General features: G+C 47.1%; 1 protein-coding gene across 2 annotated transcripts in view; it reads left to right on the forward strand.

Annotated features, from left to right (window-relative positions):
- The first annotated feature begins 7,401 nt into the window (after positions 1 to 7,401).
- LOC147913956 (ral guanine nucleotide dissociation stimulator-like) overlaps positions 7,402 to 17,974 on the forward strand; it is a 34,887-nt gene continuing 24,314 nt past the window's right edge. For both annotated transcript variants that reach the window (XR_015556214.1, XM_087448540.1), the window contains exons 1-4: positions 7,402 to 13,825; positions 14,584 to 15,276; positions 16,096 to 16,165; positions 17,694 to 17,765. Coding sequence is in view for 1 of the 2 variants with exons in the window: in XM_087448540.1 (XP_087304666.1) it covers positions 16,157 to 16,165; positions 17,694 to 17,765 (81 nt within the window). In the remaining variant the exon portion in view is untranslated. The remainder of the gene's footprint in view (positions 13,826 to 14,583; positions 15,277 to 16,095; positions 16,166 to 17,693; positions 17,766 to 17,974) is intronic.

Consider the following 17,974-nt stretch of genomic DNA (forward strand, 5'->3'; position numbering starts at 1 on the left):
TCTTGATGTACCAACTTATAAAATTTTCATGGAGTCCAATTTGTCCATTGTTTTTCTTTCATTACCTGTGCCTTTGGTGTCATATCCAAGAAATCATTGCCAAGTCCAGTGTCGTGAAGATTTTATCCTATGTGTTCTTCTAAGAGTTTTTTTGTTTTAGGTCTTACATTTATGTCCTTGATCCATTTTGAGTTAATTTTTATAAATGGTGTTGGATGAGGGTCCAGCCTCCATCTTTTGCATGTGGATATCCAGTTTTCCCAGCACCATTTGTTGAAAATAAACCTTTCTCAATTGCATGGTCTTGGCGCCCTTGTCAAAAATCACTTGACCATATATGTGAGGGTTTCTTTCTGGGCTCGCTATTCTATGTCATTGGTCTCTATGTCTGCCTTTATGCCAATACCATACTGTTGATTACTGTAGCTTTGTAGTAAGTTTTGAAATCAGGAAATGTGGGTCCTCCAGTTCTGTTCTTCTTTTTCAGGATTGTTTTAGCTATTCTGAGTCCCTTGAGATTTCATGTGAATTTTAGGACTGGTTTTTCTATTTCTGCAAAAAACATCATTAGGATTTGGATAGAGATTACATTGAATCTGTAGACTGCTCTGGGTAATACTGACACTTCCAATCCGTGAACATGGGATGTGTGTCCATTTATGAATGTGTTCTTTAATTTCTTTCTGAAATGTTTTGTAGTTTTTATGGTGCAAGCCTTTCACCTCTTTGGTTAAGTTAATTCCTAAGCATGTTATTGTTTCTGATACTATTATACATGAATTGTTTTTGTAATTTCATTTCCAGAGAGCTCATGGTTCATGTATAGAACTGCAGCTGATTTTTGTGTGTTGACTGTGTATCCCGCTACGTTCCTGAATTTATCTGTTACATCAAACGGCTTTTTCGTGGAATCTTTTGGATTTTCTACATATGAGATGATACCATCTTCAGAGACCATTTTTCTTTCTTCTTTCCAATTTGGATGCCTTTTATTTATTTATTTTTATTGTCTCATGGTTCTGGCTTGAACTTTCAGTACTGTGTTGAATAGAAGGGGTGAAAGTGGGCATCCTTGCCTTGTTCCTGATCTTAGAGGAAATGCTTTCAGCCTTCCATCATTGACTATTGTTTGCTGTGTGTTTTTCATGTATGGCTTTTATTATGGTGAGGCACTTTCCTCCTATTTTAGTTTGTTGAGTGTTTTATCATGAAAGGGTGTTGAATTATGTCAAATGGTTTTTCTGCATCAATTGAGATGGTCATGTTTTTTTCCCCTTCATTTTATTGATGTGGCATATTACACTGTTCGATTTTTGTATGTTGAATTCCCCTTGTATACCAGGAATAAATTTCACTTGGTTGTAGTGTATAATTCTTTTAATACGCTGTTCCATTCAGTTTGCTAGTACTTTGTTGAGGATTTTTGCATCTATGTTCATCGGGTGTAATGGTCTGTAATTTTATTTTCTTTTAGTGTCCTTGTCTAGTGTTGGTATCAGGGTAATGCTGGCATCGTAAAATGAGTTTGGAAGTGTTCCCTCTTTTTCAACATTTGACAGAGTGTAAGAAGGCTTGTTTTTAATACTTCTTTATAGGTTTGGTAGAATTCACCAGTGCAGTCATCTGGTCCTGGGTTTTACTTTGTTGAGAGATTTTTTTTTTTAGATTTCTTTAAATATTAGTGACATATAACATATGTAAAGTTTAGGTGTTCAAGATGATGATTTGTGAAAGGATTACCACAGTACGGTGAGTTAGCACCTCCATTCCCTCACATAATTAACTTGTTTTTTCTAGTGATCACTTTTAAGATGTACTCTCTTAGCAACTTTCAAGTATATAATATAATATTGTTAATTATGGTCACTAGGCCATACATTAGATCCCCAGAACTTATTCATTTTACAGCTAGAGATTTGTTCACTTTGACTCACATCTCCCCATTTTCCCCACCCCCAAGACCCTGGCAAACACCATTCTAGTCTCTCTTCCTTTGCATTGGGCTTTTTAGATTTCACATATGAGTGAGAATATATAGTATTTGTCTGTCTGACTTATGTTGCTTAGCGTAATGCCTCAAGGTCCATCCATGTTGTTGCAAAATGCAGGATTTCATTCTCTTTCATGGCTGAATAATATTCCATTATATATTTCACATATACGTGTATCTCACATTTTCCTTATCTATTGATGGACACATAGATTGTGTCCATGTCCTCAGTTTGTGAATGATGCTGAAAAGAACATGGGGGTGCAGATATCTCTTCAGAATAGTGATTTCAATTCCTTTGGATATACAACCAGAAGTTGAATTGCTCATGTATATAGTATTTCCATTTTTATTTTTTTGAGAAAATTCCATATTTTTTCCATAGTGACTGTAGCAGTTTATACTCATACCAACAGTGCACAGGGTTCTCTTTTCTACACAGCCTCGCCAACACTTGTTGTCTGTTTTCTCTTTGAGAAGAACCATTCTAGCAGGTGTGAAGTGATATCTCATTGTAGTTTTGATTTCATTTCCCTGATGATGAGTAATCACGAGCATCTTCTCATGTACCTGTTGACCATTTTTATGTCTTCTTTGGAAAAGTATCTATTCAGGTCCTTTGACCATTTTCATATTGTTTTGTTGGTTCTTTGCTGTTGACTTGTAAGAGTTTCCTATATATTGTGGATATTAACCCCTTTAGTTTGCCAATTGTTTCATTTGCTGTGCAGAAGCTTTTTAGATTGATGTCATCCCACTTGCTAAGTTTTGCATTTGTTGCTTGCACTTTTGATGTTATATCCAAAAAAATCGTTGTCAAGACCAGTATCATGGGGCCTTTTTCTCTATATTTTCTTCTGGTTGTTTTATATTTGGTGTCTTACATTTAAGTTTTTAATTCAATTTTAGTATCATTTTTAGAGTGGTGTAAAATGGGGGTCCAATTTCATTTGTCTGCATGTGGTTATCCAGTTTTCCCAACACCATTTATCTTAGAAACTATCCGTTCCACATGGAGTCTTCTTAGCTGACTCGTCAACTGTTACCAAAGTGTATGTGTGTGGTTTTATTTCTGGGCCCTTGATTCTGTACTATTGGTCTAGGTGTCCCTTTTTGTACCTCTATCATACCGTTTTTACTACTATAGATTTGTAATAAAGTTTGAAATCAAGAATTGTGATGCCTTCAGCTTTTTCTTTCTCAGGGTTGCTTTGGTTATTGGAGGTCTTTTGTGGATCCATATGAATATTAGGATTATTTGTCCTACTTCTGTGAAAAATGCCATGGGAATTTTAATAGGAATTGCGTTGAATCTTGAGATGGCGTTGGGTAGCATGGACATATTAACAATATTAATTCTTCTGATCCATGAACATAAGATATCTTTTCATTTCTTTGTGTCTTTTATTTCTTTCATCAATGTCTTATAGTTGTCAGTGTCTAGATCTTTCACCTTCTTGGTTAAATTTATTCAAAAACAGTATTTTACTGTTTTTGATGCTATTGTAAATAGGATTTTTTTATGTCTTTTTTAGATAGTTCATTGTTAGTGAACAGAAAGGTAACAGATTTCTATATGTTGATTTTTTCTCCTGCAGCTTGAGTGAATTTGTTGATTAGTCCTAACAGTTTGGGGAGGAGTCTTTAGGTATTTCTCTATATAAAAATCATATCTTCTGCAAACAGAGACAACTTTGTTTCTTCATTTCCAATTTAGATGCATTACATTTCTTTCTCTGGCCAAATGTCTCTGGGTGAGACTTGCAGCAGTATGTTGAAGAGTGGTATTGAGACTGGGCACCCTTGTCTTGTTCTTTGTCTTAGCAAGAAAGCTTTCAACCTTTCACTGTTCAATATGATGTTAGCTGTGGGTTTGTCATGTAAACCTTTTATTATGTTCTTTCTGTAACCCTTGATTGAGAGTTTTTATCATGAAGGGGTATTGAATTTTGTCAAACTGCTTTTTCTGCATCGATTGAGATTATTTTATGATTTTTATCTTTCATTCTATTAATGCGGTGTATCACATTCATTGATTTTCATCATGTTGATGTCGATCATGTTGTTTGATCCTTTTTTTGAGTTTAGATAGTTTTGTTATAATGTGTCTTGGAGAAGAAAGTTTTAGTTTGAAATTTTAGGGTGACAGATCAGCTTCAGGACCTTGGATGTCTAAATCTCTCCCCAGATTTGGGAAGGTGTCAGCTGCTATTTTTTTTAAGTCAACTTTCTTTTCCTTTCTCCCTGTCTTCTCCTCTGGTACTTTAATAATGCTTATTTATTTCTTTTCATGGTATCCCATAATTCACACTGCCTTTCCCTGTTGCTATCCATTCCTTTTTTTCTTTTTGCTCCTTTGACTGCGTGATTTCAAATGACACATCTTCTAGTTCACTAATTATTTCTTGTACATGGTTGAATCTGATTTTGAAGCCCTCTCTTGAATTCTTCAGTTCAGTCATTGTGTTCTTCAACTCTAGGATTTCTGTTTGTTTCTCCTTAATGATTTCTGTTTCTTTGTGGAACTTCTCACTTGCTCATGCACTGTTTCCTTATTTCATTTAGTAGTCTATCTGTGTTTCCTTAGAGTTTTGTGAATTTCTCAAAGAAGGTTGTTCTGAAGTCTTTGTCACATACTTTCTATATCTCCATTTCTTGGTCAGTCATTTGGGTTTTATTCTTTTTCTTTGGTGGTGTTCTTTTTCTTTGGTGGTTTTATTCTATTTCTTTGATTATTCATCATCCGTGTGGCCTTCCATTTGTGTCTGCAAATTTGAGGAAGTAGGCCCCTCTTCCAATCTTTACAGACTGGCTTTAGCAAACCAAAGCCTTCACAGTAGCTCATCTAGGGGTCCTGGGTAGGCCTTCTGGTGGTGCCCAGGGGCAGGCTTGCTGCTGGAGTCCTTGGGCAGCCTGGTACTGGGGTGAGTGGAAAGCTTGGGTCCACGGTATTGTGTCTGTCCCTGGGCACAGCTGGGACCCTGAGTTCATGAGTAGCTGCACTTGAGCCTGGTTTGGCAGGTCCTGATTGAGAGCCTGTGACCACAGGAGTCATCCATGGCCATGAGAGTTGGCCAGTGCTGGGATGATCTGAGAGTCGTGGCTCAGGGAGCCTGCCTGAGCCTGGTGCCATGAGAGACAGTTTGTGCTGGGGTAGGCCAGAAGTCTGGCTTCCTGGGAGCCTGGGGCCACAGGAGCTACCTGAGGCTGCAGGAGCTAGCAGGCACTGGGTCAAGATGGAAGCCTGGGTTCATGGGAGCCTGCTGGTACCTGGTGCCATGGGAGCTGCCTGGGGCCGCCTGAGTCAGCAAGTACCTGGGTGAGCTGGGGGCCTGGTTTTGTAGAAGCCTGCCAGGAGCCTGGGTCCATGAGAGTTGTCTACAGCTGCTGGAATTGGCAGGTGGTGTGATGAGCCATGGGTCTGAGTTCCTGTGGTAGCCCCCAGGGAGCCTGGTGCCATGGAATCTACCTAGGGTTGTTGGAGCTGGTAAGTGCTGGAGTGACCTTGGGTCCTGGGTTTGTGGGAGCCCACTGGGTGCTCTGGTACAGAAGCTGCCTGTGGCTGCCTGGAGTAGGCAGAAACGTGGGGGAGCCAGGGTCTGGATTCATCAGAGCCCACCAGGAGCCTGGTGCCAAGGACACCACTTGGGGTCACAGGAGCCACCTTGGGCTGCTGAAGATGGCAGCTCCTCGGCTGACATGGGGGCCTGGTTCCCAGGAGCATGGTGGGAGCCTGGTGTCAAGGATGCTGCTTGGGGCCACCAGAGCTGGCATGCTCCAGGTTGAGCCGGGGGCCTGGATTTGCAGAAGCCTACAGGGAGCCACCTAGGTCTATAGGAGTCAGCCTGGGGCTGGGGTAGGCTGGCTCAGAGGTGTGTGGTGAAGTGGGGCATTCAGTTTACTCTCCTCCCATTGGGAGTTTTTGATTACTGATTTAGTCAGCTTGTTTGTTACTGGTCTGTTCAAGATTTCTGTTTCTTCATGATTTAGCCTTCATAGATTGTTTCTAGGAATTTATCTATTTCGTCTAGATTACCCAATTTGTGAGTGTAAAGTAGTTCAGAATAGTCTCTTGTGATCTTTTCTTTCTGAAGCATCAGTTGTATTGCCTCCTTTTTCATTTCTGATTTCCTTATTTCAGTCATCTCTCTTTTTTTGTTCCTCGATATTCTATCTAAGGGTTTGTCAATTTTATTTTTTAAAAAAATCAACTCTAACTTTTATTGATCTTTCATACTGTCTATGATTTTTTCCCACTCTCCTCTTGGTGACTGCCATCTTTCTGCTAACTTTGGGTTTCATTTTTTCTTTTTCTAATGCTGTGTGTTGTAAGTCAGGTTGTTTCTTTGATGTGTTTTTTCTCTTATAATGTACAAGTTTATCACTATAACTTTCCTCTTAGTACTACTTTTGCTGCATCCTATAAGTTTTGGTGTTTTTATTTTTTCTTTCTGTATGTCTTGAGCTATTTTCTAATTTCTCTTTTGATTTCTTCTTTGATCTAGTGGCTGTTTAAGATTTTGCTGTTGAACTTCCATGTATTATGAATATTCCAGTTTTCCTGCTGTTATTGACTTTTAGTCTCATATCATTGTGTTTGGAAAAGATACTTGCTATGATTTCAGTCTTCTTAATTTTGTTAAGCCTTTTTTGTGACCTAACTCATGATCTGTTCCAGAGAATAGTCCGTGTGCAGTGCCAGGCAAAGTCTTAGTGGGTCAGCTTGAGCTGGCAGATGATTCTACCAGGAACCTGAGTCTCTGGCCCTTGCTTAGTCCACAGTCCCCATTTGTTGGGGTCTGCTGGTTGAGTCTGTAGTCCCCGTGTGTTAGGGTCTGCTGCCTCAGTCCACGGTTCTTGCTAGTGGAGAGGAGTGGAAGAAATGTGTGCTCCATGCACACCCAGTCCTTGAAAACTTCCCACGTGCATTTTACATGCATTTTGCCCTCTGTTGACTGTCGATGGGTTCTAAGGAAATGGTGAAGGCACAGTGAGGAGGAATTGTGGATTTCTGTATGACTACCTTGAGGAGTGTTGCCCCCTCAACCTGAACAGCCACCCGGCACTACTAGAAATGAAAGACATCCCATCACCGTGGATTGGAAGACTCCTTATTGTGACGATGTCAGCATTATCCAAAGAGTTCAACAAATGCAGTGCAGTCCTTATCAAAATCCCAAGGACGTTTTGTGCTGAAATAGAAAAAAACCCATCCTAAGATTCTTTTGAAATCTCAAGTAAGCCCAGATACCCAAAACAATCTTGAAAGGAGGGACTAAGTTGGAGGAGTCATTCTTCCTGTCTGAAAACTTACTGCAAATCTACAGTATCAAAACAGCATTGTCATGGCATAAAGACAGACATATTGACCAATGGAAACAGAATTGAGAGCCCAGAAATTAACCCTCACCCATGTGATCAAATGATGTTTGACGAGGGTGCCAAGATTATTCAATGGGGAAAAGTCTTTTCAACAAGCTGTGCTGGAAAAAGTGGATATCTACATGCAAAAGAATCAACCTGGACCCTTACCTAACACTGTATACAAAACTTGATTCCCAGTGAATCAAAGACCTAAATGTAAAAGCTAACACTATAATACCCTTAGAAGAAAACATAAGACAAAACTTGACAAAATAGGATTTGGTAATGATTTCATGGATATGACACCCAAGGAGCAGCCAATAAAATAAGAAAATACACATGCTGGACTTCATGAATATTAAAAAGTTTTGTGCCTCAAAAGTCATTATCAACAGAGTAAAAGCACAGCCCACAGGATGGGAGACGATATTTGCAAACCATGTATCTGACAAGGCCTTAATATCCAGAATAGATAGAGAACTCCTAAACTCAACAACAAAATCAAACAACCTAAATCAAAATTGAACAAAGTACATGAATAGACATTTCTTCAAAGAAGATCTGCAAATGAGCAATAAGCATATGAAAAGATGCTCAACATGAGTAATCATTAGGGAAATGCAAATCAGAAACAGTGAGAGACCACCTCTCATTCATTAGCTTGGCATCTATCAAAAAGAAAAGAAGAAAAAGACTAGAACCAGTGTTGGCCAAGATGTGGAGAAGTTGGAACCCTTGTGCACTGTGGTGGGAATATATAATATATGGTTGCTGTAGATATCAGTATAACAATTCCTAAAAAAAATTAAAAATATAATTATATAGGACCCAGCCATTCCACTTCTGGTTATATACCCTGCCAAAGAGTTGAAAGCATGTTCTCAAAGACATATTTCAACACCCATGTTCATAGCATCATTATTCATAATAGCTAAAACATGGAAGCCACCGAAGTATTGGAATCAAGGAAGGGCTCGCTGCCCAATGCACCCCTTAAGCCAAACATGGGATACCCGCTCTTGTAGAAGGGAAAAAGCTTTATTATGAGGTTGGCCAGCAAGGAGACAGGAGACAAAGGTTAAATCTTTCTCCTGGATGGGCTGTTAAAAAGGGTTATTTAAGGGCAAAGGAGCAGGTGCAGGAAGGTTGGGGGCAGTCCTAGGCATTTTGTGCAAACGCAGATTTTCATGTTGTGTCATACATCCCATGTTCAAAAGATGGTGTCCTTAACATGATCGGAAGGAGAGTTCTTGGTCCCCCAGGTCATTCTCCAGTCACTTGTGCAGTTGTGGTTTGAGTCTTGCCAGCCGTCTTGTAGTCTCACTGGCTCAAATCAGTTGAAACTTGCTCAAGGAGGACAAATGGAGTTTCTGAAAAACAACTCACACCCCAAGATTAGATCTTTTGTAAATATCATACACGACATGACTTAAGAAAGTAGTCTCCAGGGGACTGTTGATAAAAATCTGGCTGGGGCCCTATTTTATTTTGGGCTTGGTTTTGGGCCTGGCTATGGTATCAATTCAGGGATGCATGGATGAGCAAAATGTGGAATATACATACAATGGCATATTATTCATCCTTAAAAAAAGGAAGGAAGTTCTAAGATGGATGAACCTTCAGGATGAACCTTCATTACTCTAAATGAAATAAGCCAGTCACAAAAATACAACCTTGTGTGATTTCCCTTCTATGACATTCCTGAAATCGCCAGATTCAGAAAGACAGAAAGAATGACGTTTGCCAGGGGCTGGGACGAGGGGGAATGGAGGATTCTTCATGAATGGCTATAGAGTTTCCGTTTTGCAAGATGAGAAGAGTTCTGAAGATGGATCATAAGGATGATTGCACAGCAATATTAATGTCTTCAATACACTTAAAACATACTTAATGTATCTATGGGGCTGATGACTTGTCCTGGCCGAGCACATGCTTGTGCTGTTGCACATCTTACCCATCACTGTACAGCTGGGAAACTGGACCAGAAAGAGGCAGGTACTGGCCCAGACCACAGGAGGTGGTCAGAGTCCTGAAGACTACAGAGAGCTCCAGCTTCCTTGGCCAGGGCTCCACCCCTTCCCTCAGGTTTCCTTTGGCAGTGAGAGGCGTTAAGATGCTAGGGGGCTGCTGCCCACCCCTCTCCATATGGGGTCATTTTCCTCTCCTCATCATGGCATGTGCACAGGCACACCCACTCACACTGGCTTCTCATGTGAAGACCACGGAGGTGCAGTCAAGAAAGAGCTGACATGGGGGAAGTGACAAGAGGCAGGAGGGAGAGAGGTTGCAGGCAGCTCTCCTATGGGGCCATAGCATCCGTTCTCCTAGATATGCGCCCGGGGGCCCAGAGATGGGCAGAGGAATCCCTAAGGTTCCTAGGTTTCTACCTGTTCCAGACCCCTCCCTGGCCCAGCCTGAGGAGCCCAGGACTGGGGTACTGCAGTCCACCTCTGTGGGCACCCAGAACTGTGATGAGCACATCCTCCCCTTGTGTAGGCATTGAGAACAGGAGAGAAGACCTCAGTCAGGGTCCTGCTGTATAAAGTGGAGTGCATCCAGCAGGTGATTCCAGGTGTTCCATGTGCTCGCAACATGTCTGTTGGACTAGGTTCTCTGTTGATGACCTACTGTGCTCTGAAATGCTGAGCAAATGCTTTCTAGCCCCTGTAGATCCTTTAGAACTGAGGAGGCCTGGGGGCTTGGGTGGATGAGAACTGAGGATAAGGAAGAAGATGCCAGAGCACTGGACACCAAGTCCATCCAGGGAGAAGACCAGTCCTTGTTGGACCCTTGGGGCCCTCATCTGGAGGTAGGGGGAATCATTGTCAGCTGAGGTTAGGATGCCTCAGGAGTGAAGAGGACACCTGGTGGGGAACAGCAAAAGGGGGGGAAGGTAGACTCCCGAGATTCCTCCCACTCCCTCGAAGCCGACCGGTCCTGCTCCTTTACCCCTGGGACCCTGGAGAGCCTCTGCCTTGAGGACACCTGAAGAAAAGTTCCTTTCTGTTTGGTGGAGTTCCTGCCTGGGCTGCAGTGCTAGTGCTGACAACCAGGGGGTGGGCAGCCTCTTGTGTCAGTGGTGGCCAGTGAGTTTTTGTTTTTATTTTTTTTCAGTTGTATTGAGATATACTTGATATACAGCACTTTGTAAGTTAACATTGCTGTGTGGTATATTTGAAACTTGCTAAGAGAGTAGATCCTAAAACTTATCATCATCAGGAAAAAAACTTTTGTTTCTGTTCGGTGATTGATGGTAACTAAACTTATTTCGGTAGCCTCTACATTATATATATATATATGTATATCAAGTTACTCTGCTGTAAACCTGGAATTTACTCGGTGTCCACTGAACTATACTTAAGCTCCTGGAGCAGCGAAGAGTCAAGCAGAGGTCTTTCTGGCTGTCCCCCTGCCTCAGAAACAACTTGTACCTCCTATTACTAGTGTTCCTCTCCACAATCAAAGTTGGTCAGAAGCGGGGGGAGGGGTGCAAGATCTTCCCATGTACGCATTCAGCAGCTGTGCACTGAGCACTCACCCTGTGCCAGGTGCCCTGGTGGGCCAAAATGCAGGATGAAAATGACCAAGTGGTCCCTGCCAGCCAGGAGCTCACAGTCTAGAGGGGAAATGGACAAAAGCAAAGACATGAGCAAGAAAAGAGCAAGTGCTGTAGAGAAACACAGCAGGGGGCTGTGAGGGAGGGCTGGGGGGGTCACTGGGTAGGAGGGCCTGAAAGGCCTCACTGGGGTGACATTTGCTGGGACAAGAATGACAAGAGGGAGCCAGCCCTGCACTTATCTGGAAGCAGTGTGTCGGGCAGATGGCACCACTAGTCCTGAGTCTCACAGGCAGAAGTAAGTTTGGCCAGAGGAGGTTAGAAAGGTGGCCAGTGCAGCTGGAGGGAGCCTGGGAGGAGAGAACAGGAGCTTGGGTGGAAGGTAGGGCCAGAGCCTGGTAGGCTGTGTCAGTTACGTTTCCCTCTCTGACGTCATTGCCCCTAATGTTGCATTTCAAAACTACAAATGTTGACTATCTCACAATTTGTGTAGATCAGCAATCAGGCACGTTTTAGCTGGGTGCCTCTGCCTCAGTGATTTTAACAAGTTGGGGCCGTGGCGTTAACTGAGGCTCGACTGGGGGAGGACTGGCCCCCAACTTCACCCTCAGCCTTCAGGATTCAGTTTGGCCTGAGAGCCTGAGTTCCTTTCTCTTGGCCTCGGCACTCCCGTGCTGCTCTCCTCGATGGGCCTCCACAATGGGCAGCCCCAATACACTGGTATTTGATTCCTCAGTTCCAGAGATTCAGCAGAGTGAGAGAGAGAGAGAGATGGAACATGGGAGAGGGAGTAAGAGGAAGTGAGAGACTTTTTTAGTTAAAGTTTAGACAAGACATCCCATCGCTTTGGCTGTTATTATGTTCAGAAGCCAGTTACTAACCACTTAGTGGTTCCACAGGGATGGCTATACTATGGGTGAGGCTTACTGGGTACCACTGTAGAGGCTGTCCACCTCATAGGCCAAGATGAGGCACTTGAGTCTCATTCTCCATAAAATAGGAAACGAATGGTTTTATGCCACAGAATGGCAATATCTGAATTTCCATTAGTTGCAACCCCCTCATGATGCTGACCTGAAAATGAAGTCAAGTTGGAAGTGACTGTCCCAATATCACATTCCTGGAACCCAGGCCTGTTTTGAGTGGTGGTCTGTACTACATCCCACCTCTCCTTGTTATTCTTCCATCTCTAAGTTTGTGCCTTAGGTACATGTGACACCAGCCCACAGGGGTAATAGATATTATCTCATATACACTTGGTGACGTCCCTAGGAAGTAGATTCTAGCCTGATCCCCATGGTGCAGGTTTGGAGACTAGGGAGGACCTGAGAGGCACAGGGACTATCCCAGGATGAAGAACTGGTAAGAAAAAGGAGGTCTGCATTCATCTCTGTCTCCTCAAAGCTAGGACCCTAGTTAGGTTTCCCGGGAGCTGTGGCTAGGGCTGTGTGGGCTCCTTGTGTACAGTTCAGGAGATGACATGGGGTCATAGACCTCAACAGATCTTATAACTCTCGTAACCAGGCACCCACAGCCCCCCATCCAGCTCACTTGATTGGAGACAGTCAACAGGCAAAGATGTTTTGTTGTTTCCCAACTTTCTGAGGATCTGGGCTCAAAAAATCCCAGAAAGAGAATCTTTTTGGTCGTTGCCAACGTTGACTCAGCCCTCATCCCCGATGCCTCTGGGCATCTGGCAGGAGGCAGTGAAAGGTAACACGGGGCAGCCCAGGAAAGGCTAGTGCAGGCCAGGGCACAGCTGTGATCCCACCTGATCAGCCCCCCACCTGTTGCCCCTCTTTGTGTGTGTGTGTGTGTGCGCGTGCGCACGAGCGCATGTGTCTGTGTGGAGTGGGGAAGGCAGGGCATGGGGGGTGGGTCATTCCTAGGTTGGAGCTGGTTGTTAGGTGTTGGAAGCCTGGTGGGTCTGTCATGTTCATACCCCAGGTCATGGCTGGCAGCATGAGAAGGTGAGCTCCTCTACTCATATGTTACCGAGCCCTAGAGGTTTCATCTGCTTCCCTCCCTGATCGGAGTTCTTTGCAGAGATGCTCCTCTGTGACTGAACTGAGGAGCAGACTTTCTCTTGGGGGTCGGCCCCAGTGGCAGTGTGCAGGCAGCCCCTGATTCCTTCTGGCCCAGCTCCCGGGCAGTCTTTGCAGAACTCCACTCAGGAGGTCATCGAGGAGCTGCCCGATGGTTTCAACTCCACCAACTCACTAGACAAGAGGCAGGTGCATGAGGCCACCAACTCCATCCACTGCTGCTTGAGATGAGAGCAGGAGCAGAGGGTCTCCACACTCAGGACCTTGAGATGACAGGCTAGGACCAGAACTGGGGCGGGACCAGACAGGGGCTCTCCCTTTTTCAAGCTAAAGGGGATGTACATGCAGGTTACCTTGCCTGGTTCGGAGCTGAGCTGCCTGACCCTCTTTCCCTGGTCTGGTGTGAGCTTCCCCAGGCCACTGAGGCAGAGCCGGAGGATAAGGGGTACTGCAGGCTGGGTATTCCTGGAAGGGAAGTGGAATCTTTCCTGTGTTTAGAAGGACGCATGGAAAGTCAGCTATGTGGGTCAAGTTTTCTCTTTATCCCGCTCCAGCGCCAGCTGCAGAGCTCCAGCCAGCGGCAGAAGCAGAACAGTGAGCAGTGGTGGAGGTAGAGCTGGCTCCAGCTCCGTTGACACCACCCCCTCTAGCACTGGAGCCAGCGTCCCCTCCACCAGCAGTGTTGGAGCTGGAGCAAGGGCCGACATCGGCTCCAGCAGGAGTGGGAGCTGCTGAGCTGGAGTCACCTGGACCATCATTTCTAGTGGGAAGTCCATCTCCACCTGTGGCTGTTAAGGAGTATGAGAAGAAGCCTAACCTCACAGCCTTCCTCCTAAGCTGGTGGTGGAGCAGTTGACCGTGATGGATGCGGTGAGCAGCTGGGCTGTCAGGACGGGGTGGGGCAGGTCTTCCCTCTGCCATCATTGCCCTAGACCTGATCCGCACTCCTATGACCAAATCCCGGCTCCACCCCTTACCAACCGTACGACCTGGGCAACTTTCTGAACCGCCAAGGCTTTGCTGTCCACCTGCAGAGCGTAGAGGTGGACACTAACAGGACCTTTTGCACAGAGTGGCTGTGCCAACTCCATGAGGTAGAAGAGATGGAAAGCTGGGTAGGACCTGGCCCATCAGTGGGTGACGGAACTCACTGTGTGCAGCCAGGTCCACGGTGGCCCAACAGGCTGCTCAGGAGGCTCAACAGCCTTAGGACTTATTAGACACCTGATGTGTACTTCCCTACAAGGGAGACAGACAAGGCCCGTGGTTGTAGCTGCCACAGGAGACTGTGCATCAGAATGGGAAGTGGGACCAGAGTGGGGGATCAGGGTGGTGGAAGATGCCCCCTGGGATGAGCCGAGTTGACCCACCGTCTGGAGCTTGGCGTTAGCCAGGACAGGCTGGGTGCAAATGCCCCCTCCCTTCCCTGCCTGTATTGGGTTCTGGGTCATCCTGTGCTGGGTGCCTGCAGTGGACAAAGAAAACCCAGGGACTCTCAGAAGGCTCAGGCCACATCCTGAGCTTCCTGAGCTCCAGCTCTAAACTGTGACCCCTGTGTGGGACCTTTGGGGCTGCGGACACAGAACTGGCATGTGGCAGGGCTGGGTGACACTCCCCCTGTTCCCCAGGAGCTCTTCCGGAAGGTGGTGCCCTCTCAGTGCCTGGGCTCCACCTGGGGCAAGAGGAACAAGCCCGGCAATGAGCACCTGACACCCACCGTCCAGGCCGCCGTCGACCACTTCAGAAGGGTGGTCAGCCTCGTCGTCACCACCTGCCTCGGGGACCCGAGCATAACGGCCCAGGACAGGGCGAGGGTGGTGGAGCACTGGGTCCAGGTGGCCCAGGTCTGCTGTGGAAGGCCCAGTGGAGTCCCTCTCTGGAGACTTGGGAACTGCCTCTCCACCTTTATCAGCTCCCAAGATTGCAGTGTGTGGTCTAAGCCCCTGCACAGTCTCTAGGCCCTTCCTGCCAGGGGCCCTGCTGACCTTGCCTCCAGTTCCCAGTGGGAGGATGCTCAGTTCCTCCCTGGCTCCTTCTCTGGGTTGAGCTAAAATCATCTCCCTGTGAGTGTTACTCTTTGGGTCCTAAATGTGCCCTTCTGGGGCTCCCTGAGCATCTGTCTCATCCAGGAGGGGAGATTTAAATAGAAGGGGACTGAAGCTAGAGCAAGCAGGGCTCCAGCGCCCCACCTCACAGCTCATTCTCTTCCCTTCCCCAAGAGTGTGAGATCCTGAAGAACTTCTCCTTGCCCCGCACTGTCATCTCTGCTCTGCAGAAACCCTCCATAAACCACCTGAAGAACACACGGGGGAAGTTTCCCGGTGGGTAGGCCCCTCTCCATAGGAAGACCAGGGTGGATGGGGGACCTCCTGTATGTCTGCCATTGGCCCCTCAGTCAGCCGGGAACTCCTGGGAGGTAGCAAATGCTGGGGACAGGGCCTTGGCCTCGGCGGGGTGTCTCTAAGCCTCCTGGGGTGCTTTTTTTTTTTTTGCTTTGTGAGGACGATTAGCCCTGAGCTAACATCCAAGCTAATCCTTCTCTTTTTGCTAAGGAAGACCGGCTCTGAGGTAACATCTATTGCCAATCCTCCTCCTTTTTTTTCCTTTCCCCAAAGCCCCAGTAGATAGTTGTGTGTCATAGCTGCACATTCTTCTAGTTGCTGTATGTGGCACGTGGCTTCAGCATGGCCGGAGAAGCCGTGCCTCAGTGCACGCCCGGGATCCGAACCTGGGCGGCCAGTAGCAGAGCGCGCGCACTTAACCCGTAAGCCACGGGGCTGGCCCCCTTCCTGGGGTCCTTAGTGTACCAGTTCTGCTTCAGGACTCCGTTTCCCTAAGGGTCAGGTACTGAGTTGAGCCACATTTGGACATTTTCAAGTGTTTATAGCAACAGAACTCTACGCCCAGTTGAAACTCAAAGGAGTCAAAACAGAGCTGCTCTGTAGAGCTGGGGAGTGGAGACCTCATTGACCAACAGTAGAGCCCCACCCTGGGCCCACGAGACCTTAGCGCTCAGAGGAGCCCAGTGAGAACACTCCTCCAGGCAGTTTGAATCTCTTGGGTTGTCAAAGAAAAGGGATTTGCACTCAGAACACTCATATTATTGCTAAATTTATCCTTCCCTCTTTCCCCTCCCCAAGGGAGAGCTCTGAAAAACTTAAGGAGCTTTATAGCCACGACAAGTCCTTGAGCAGAGAACTGATGACCAAGGTAGAGTGGAGACTGGGGGTCTGGAAAGAGAGGAGGGGCGGGGGAGGGAGAGGGACTGGGCAGGCTGTAGTTTTGATAGTTTCTCACTTGAACTTTCTCTGAAACATTCCCCTCTATCTTGTCCAGATTAACAAGCAGAGGGATCTGTTCAGCCCATGGGTGGGTGGGGTGCCGTTTGTGGGCAGGAGGCCCTGGTCATGGGAACACAGTGGTGTTGGCTGGGCTGTTACAGGAGGAGTTGCCGAGCTGGCACCATCAGCAGGTCTCTGGCTTCCATGCACGTCCATCCTGCTGGATGTAGCTTCTTCCAGGCTGTTGGGTGGTTGGGTGGGTTTAGCCTCAGCCTAAACCTGTCCTCAGGAAGCGAGGCCCGTGCTGCTCCTTCTCTCTTCACCACGTCTCCAAGGGGGGGCACCCTGCCTGCCCCAGGGACGGGCACAGCAGGGGATTCCCATGGCCCAGGTGGACAAACAGGCTGCTCATCCTTGGGTCTGAATGTATGGACCAGAGACAGATGTGTGTGCATTCTGGGACCCCCCAAACCCCTAGAGCAGTCACTCGAGTCAACCACAGGAGTCTCACCTGAGTGCCTGGTTGGCAATGACATATTCCCCTGGTGGCTTATGAGTAGCGTCTAGGCAACTGATGGATTCTTAGTGGATCCTGCTGAAAGGACGTTAGGAGCTTCATGTAAACGGGGAAGCAAAGCATCCTGTCACCCCCTTCCCTGTGGATCAGAGGTGGCACCTTGGGGGTCCACTTCCTATGTGGATAAAGAAAGAGTTCAGAGCATGGGAATATCCTGAGGGGTTCCCTGGGGAGGAGTAGGCGTTGGCATGGCCTCTGTCCCAGCCTGGGGGCCAGACACTCCACGGGGACTGGGGCAGGCAGGAGCCACTCAACCACACTCCCAAGACACCCCATCATCTTCATCCATGGCTTGGCCCAGGACCAAGATTTGAGAGCACGGGGACAGGACTGTTGTCGGTGATGGGGCGGGGGTTAGGTGAGGATGTTGGAACAGGACCTCTGGCTGGGAGGGGCAAGTGGCCTCTCCTCTGTGGGCCCCTGAGCAACTCACTGCCCCTGTTTGGGCCTCTGTGTCCTCATCAGGGAAATGGAGTCATGGTGATCGTGTTGTGTAGGCCTCACAGGGTGGTGATGAAGAGGTAAGAGGGAGGAAAGGAATGTGGGAGCTTTCTGCCTGCTCCACCTGGAGGGGTGAGGGCGAGAACAATGATGACAGTCATGTGACACTGAGGCCTCAGGAGAACCTGTGAGGTAGCTGGAGTTCTCACTCTTTCCAGATGAGGAAACAGGCTTGGGGAGGCCAGGCCACAAGCCCAAGCTCACATCCAGAGTGAGAGTTGGAGCTGGGCTTGTTCTGGAATCACAAGATCTTGGAGGGTGGAGTGGCATTGGTACCAGTTGACTCGAGTCAGATGTCCAGGGTCGGAGGCCAGTGGTGCTGGAGAGAAATGGGGTGAGGGGACTATGGCCTCGCTGACACTGTCCTCGACCCTGGCAGGAGGGGCCCTCCACCTTTGCCCCCCCGGACAGCAGCCCCCAGAGAGTGCAGGAGAAGCAGCAGCAGCAGCAGGTGAGTGTGCCTGTGGGGGAGGGGCTCTGCCCTCCCAGCTGGAGGCCTCAAATCAAGAGAGGAGGGCCCTTCCTCCTGGTGCCACAGTGTCCGAATCCCCCAGTAGAAGTGACCAGGAGGGGGGCCTGGAAGAGCTGGTGCAGGATGGGTTTGTTGTGGGGAGGGCCAGGGACCGCACACCCTGTGATTTGCCAGAAGCCGGCCCTGGG

This window comes from Ceratotherium simum, chromosome 24 (assembly GCF_057802395.1).
Source record: "Ceratotherium simum simum isolate JZ-2026a chromosome 24, ASM5780239v1, whole genome shotgun sequence".
Taxonomy (NCBI): domain Eukaryota; kingdom Metazoa; phylum Chordata; class Mammalia; order Perissodactyla; family Rhinocerotidae; genus Ceratotherium; species Ceratotherium simum.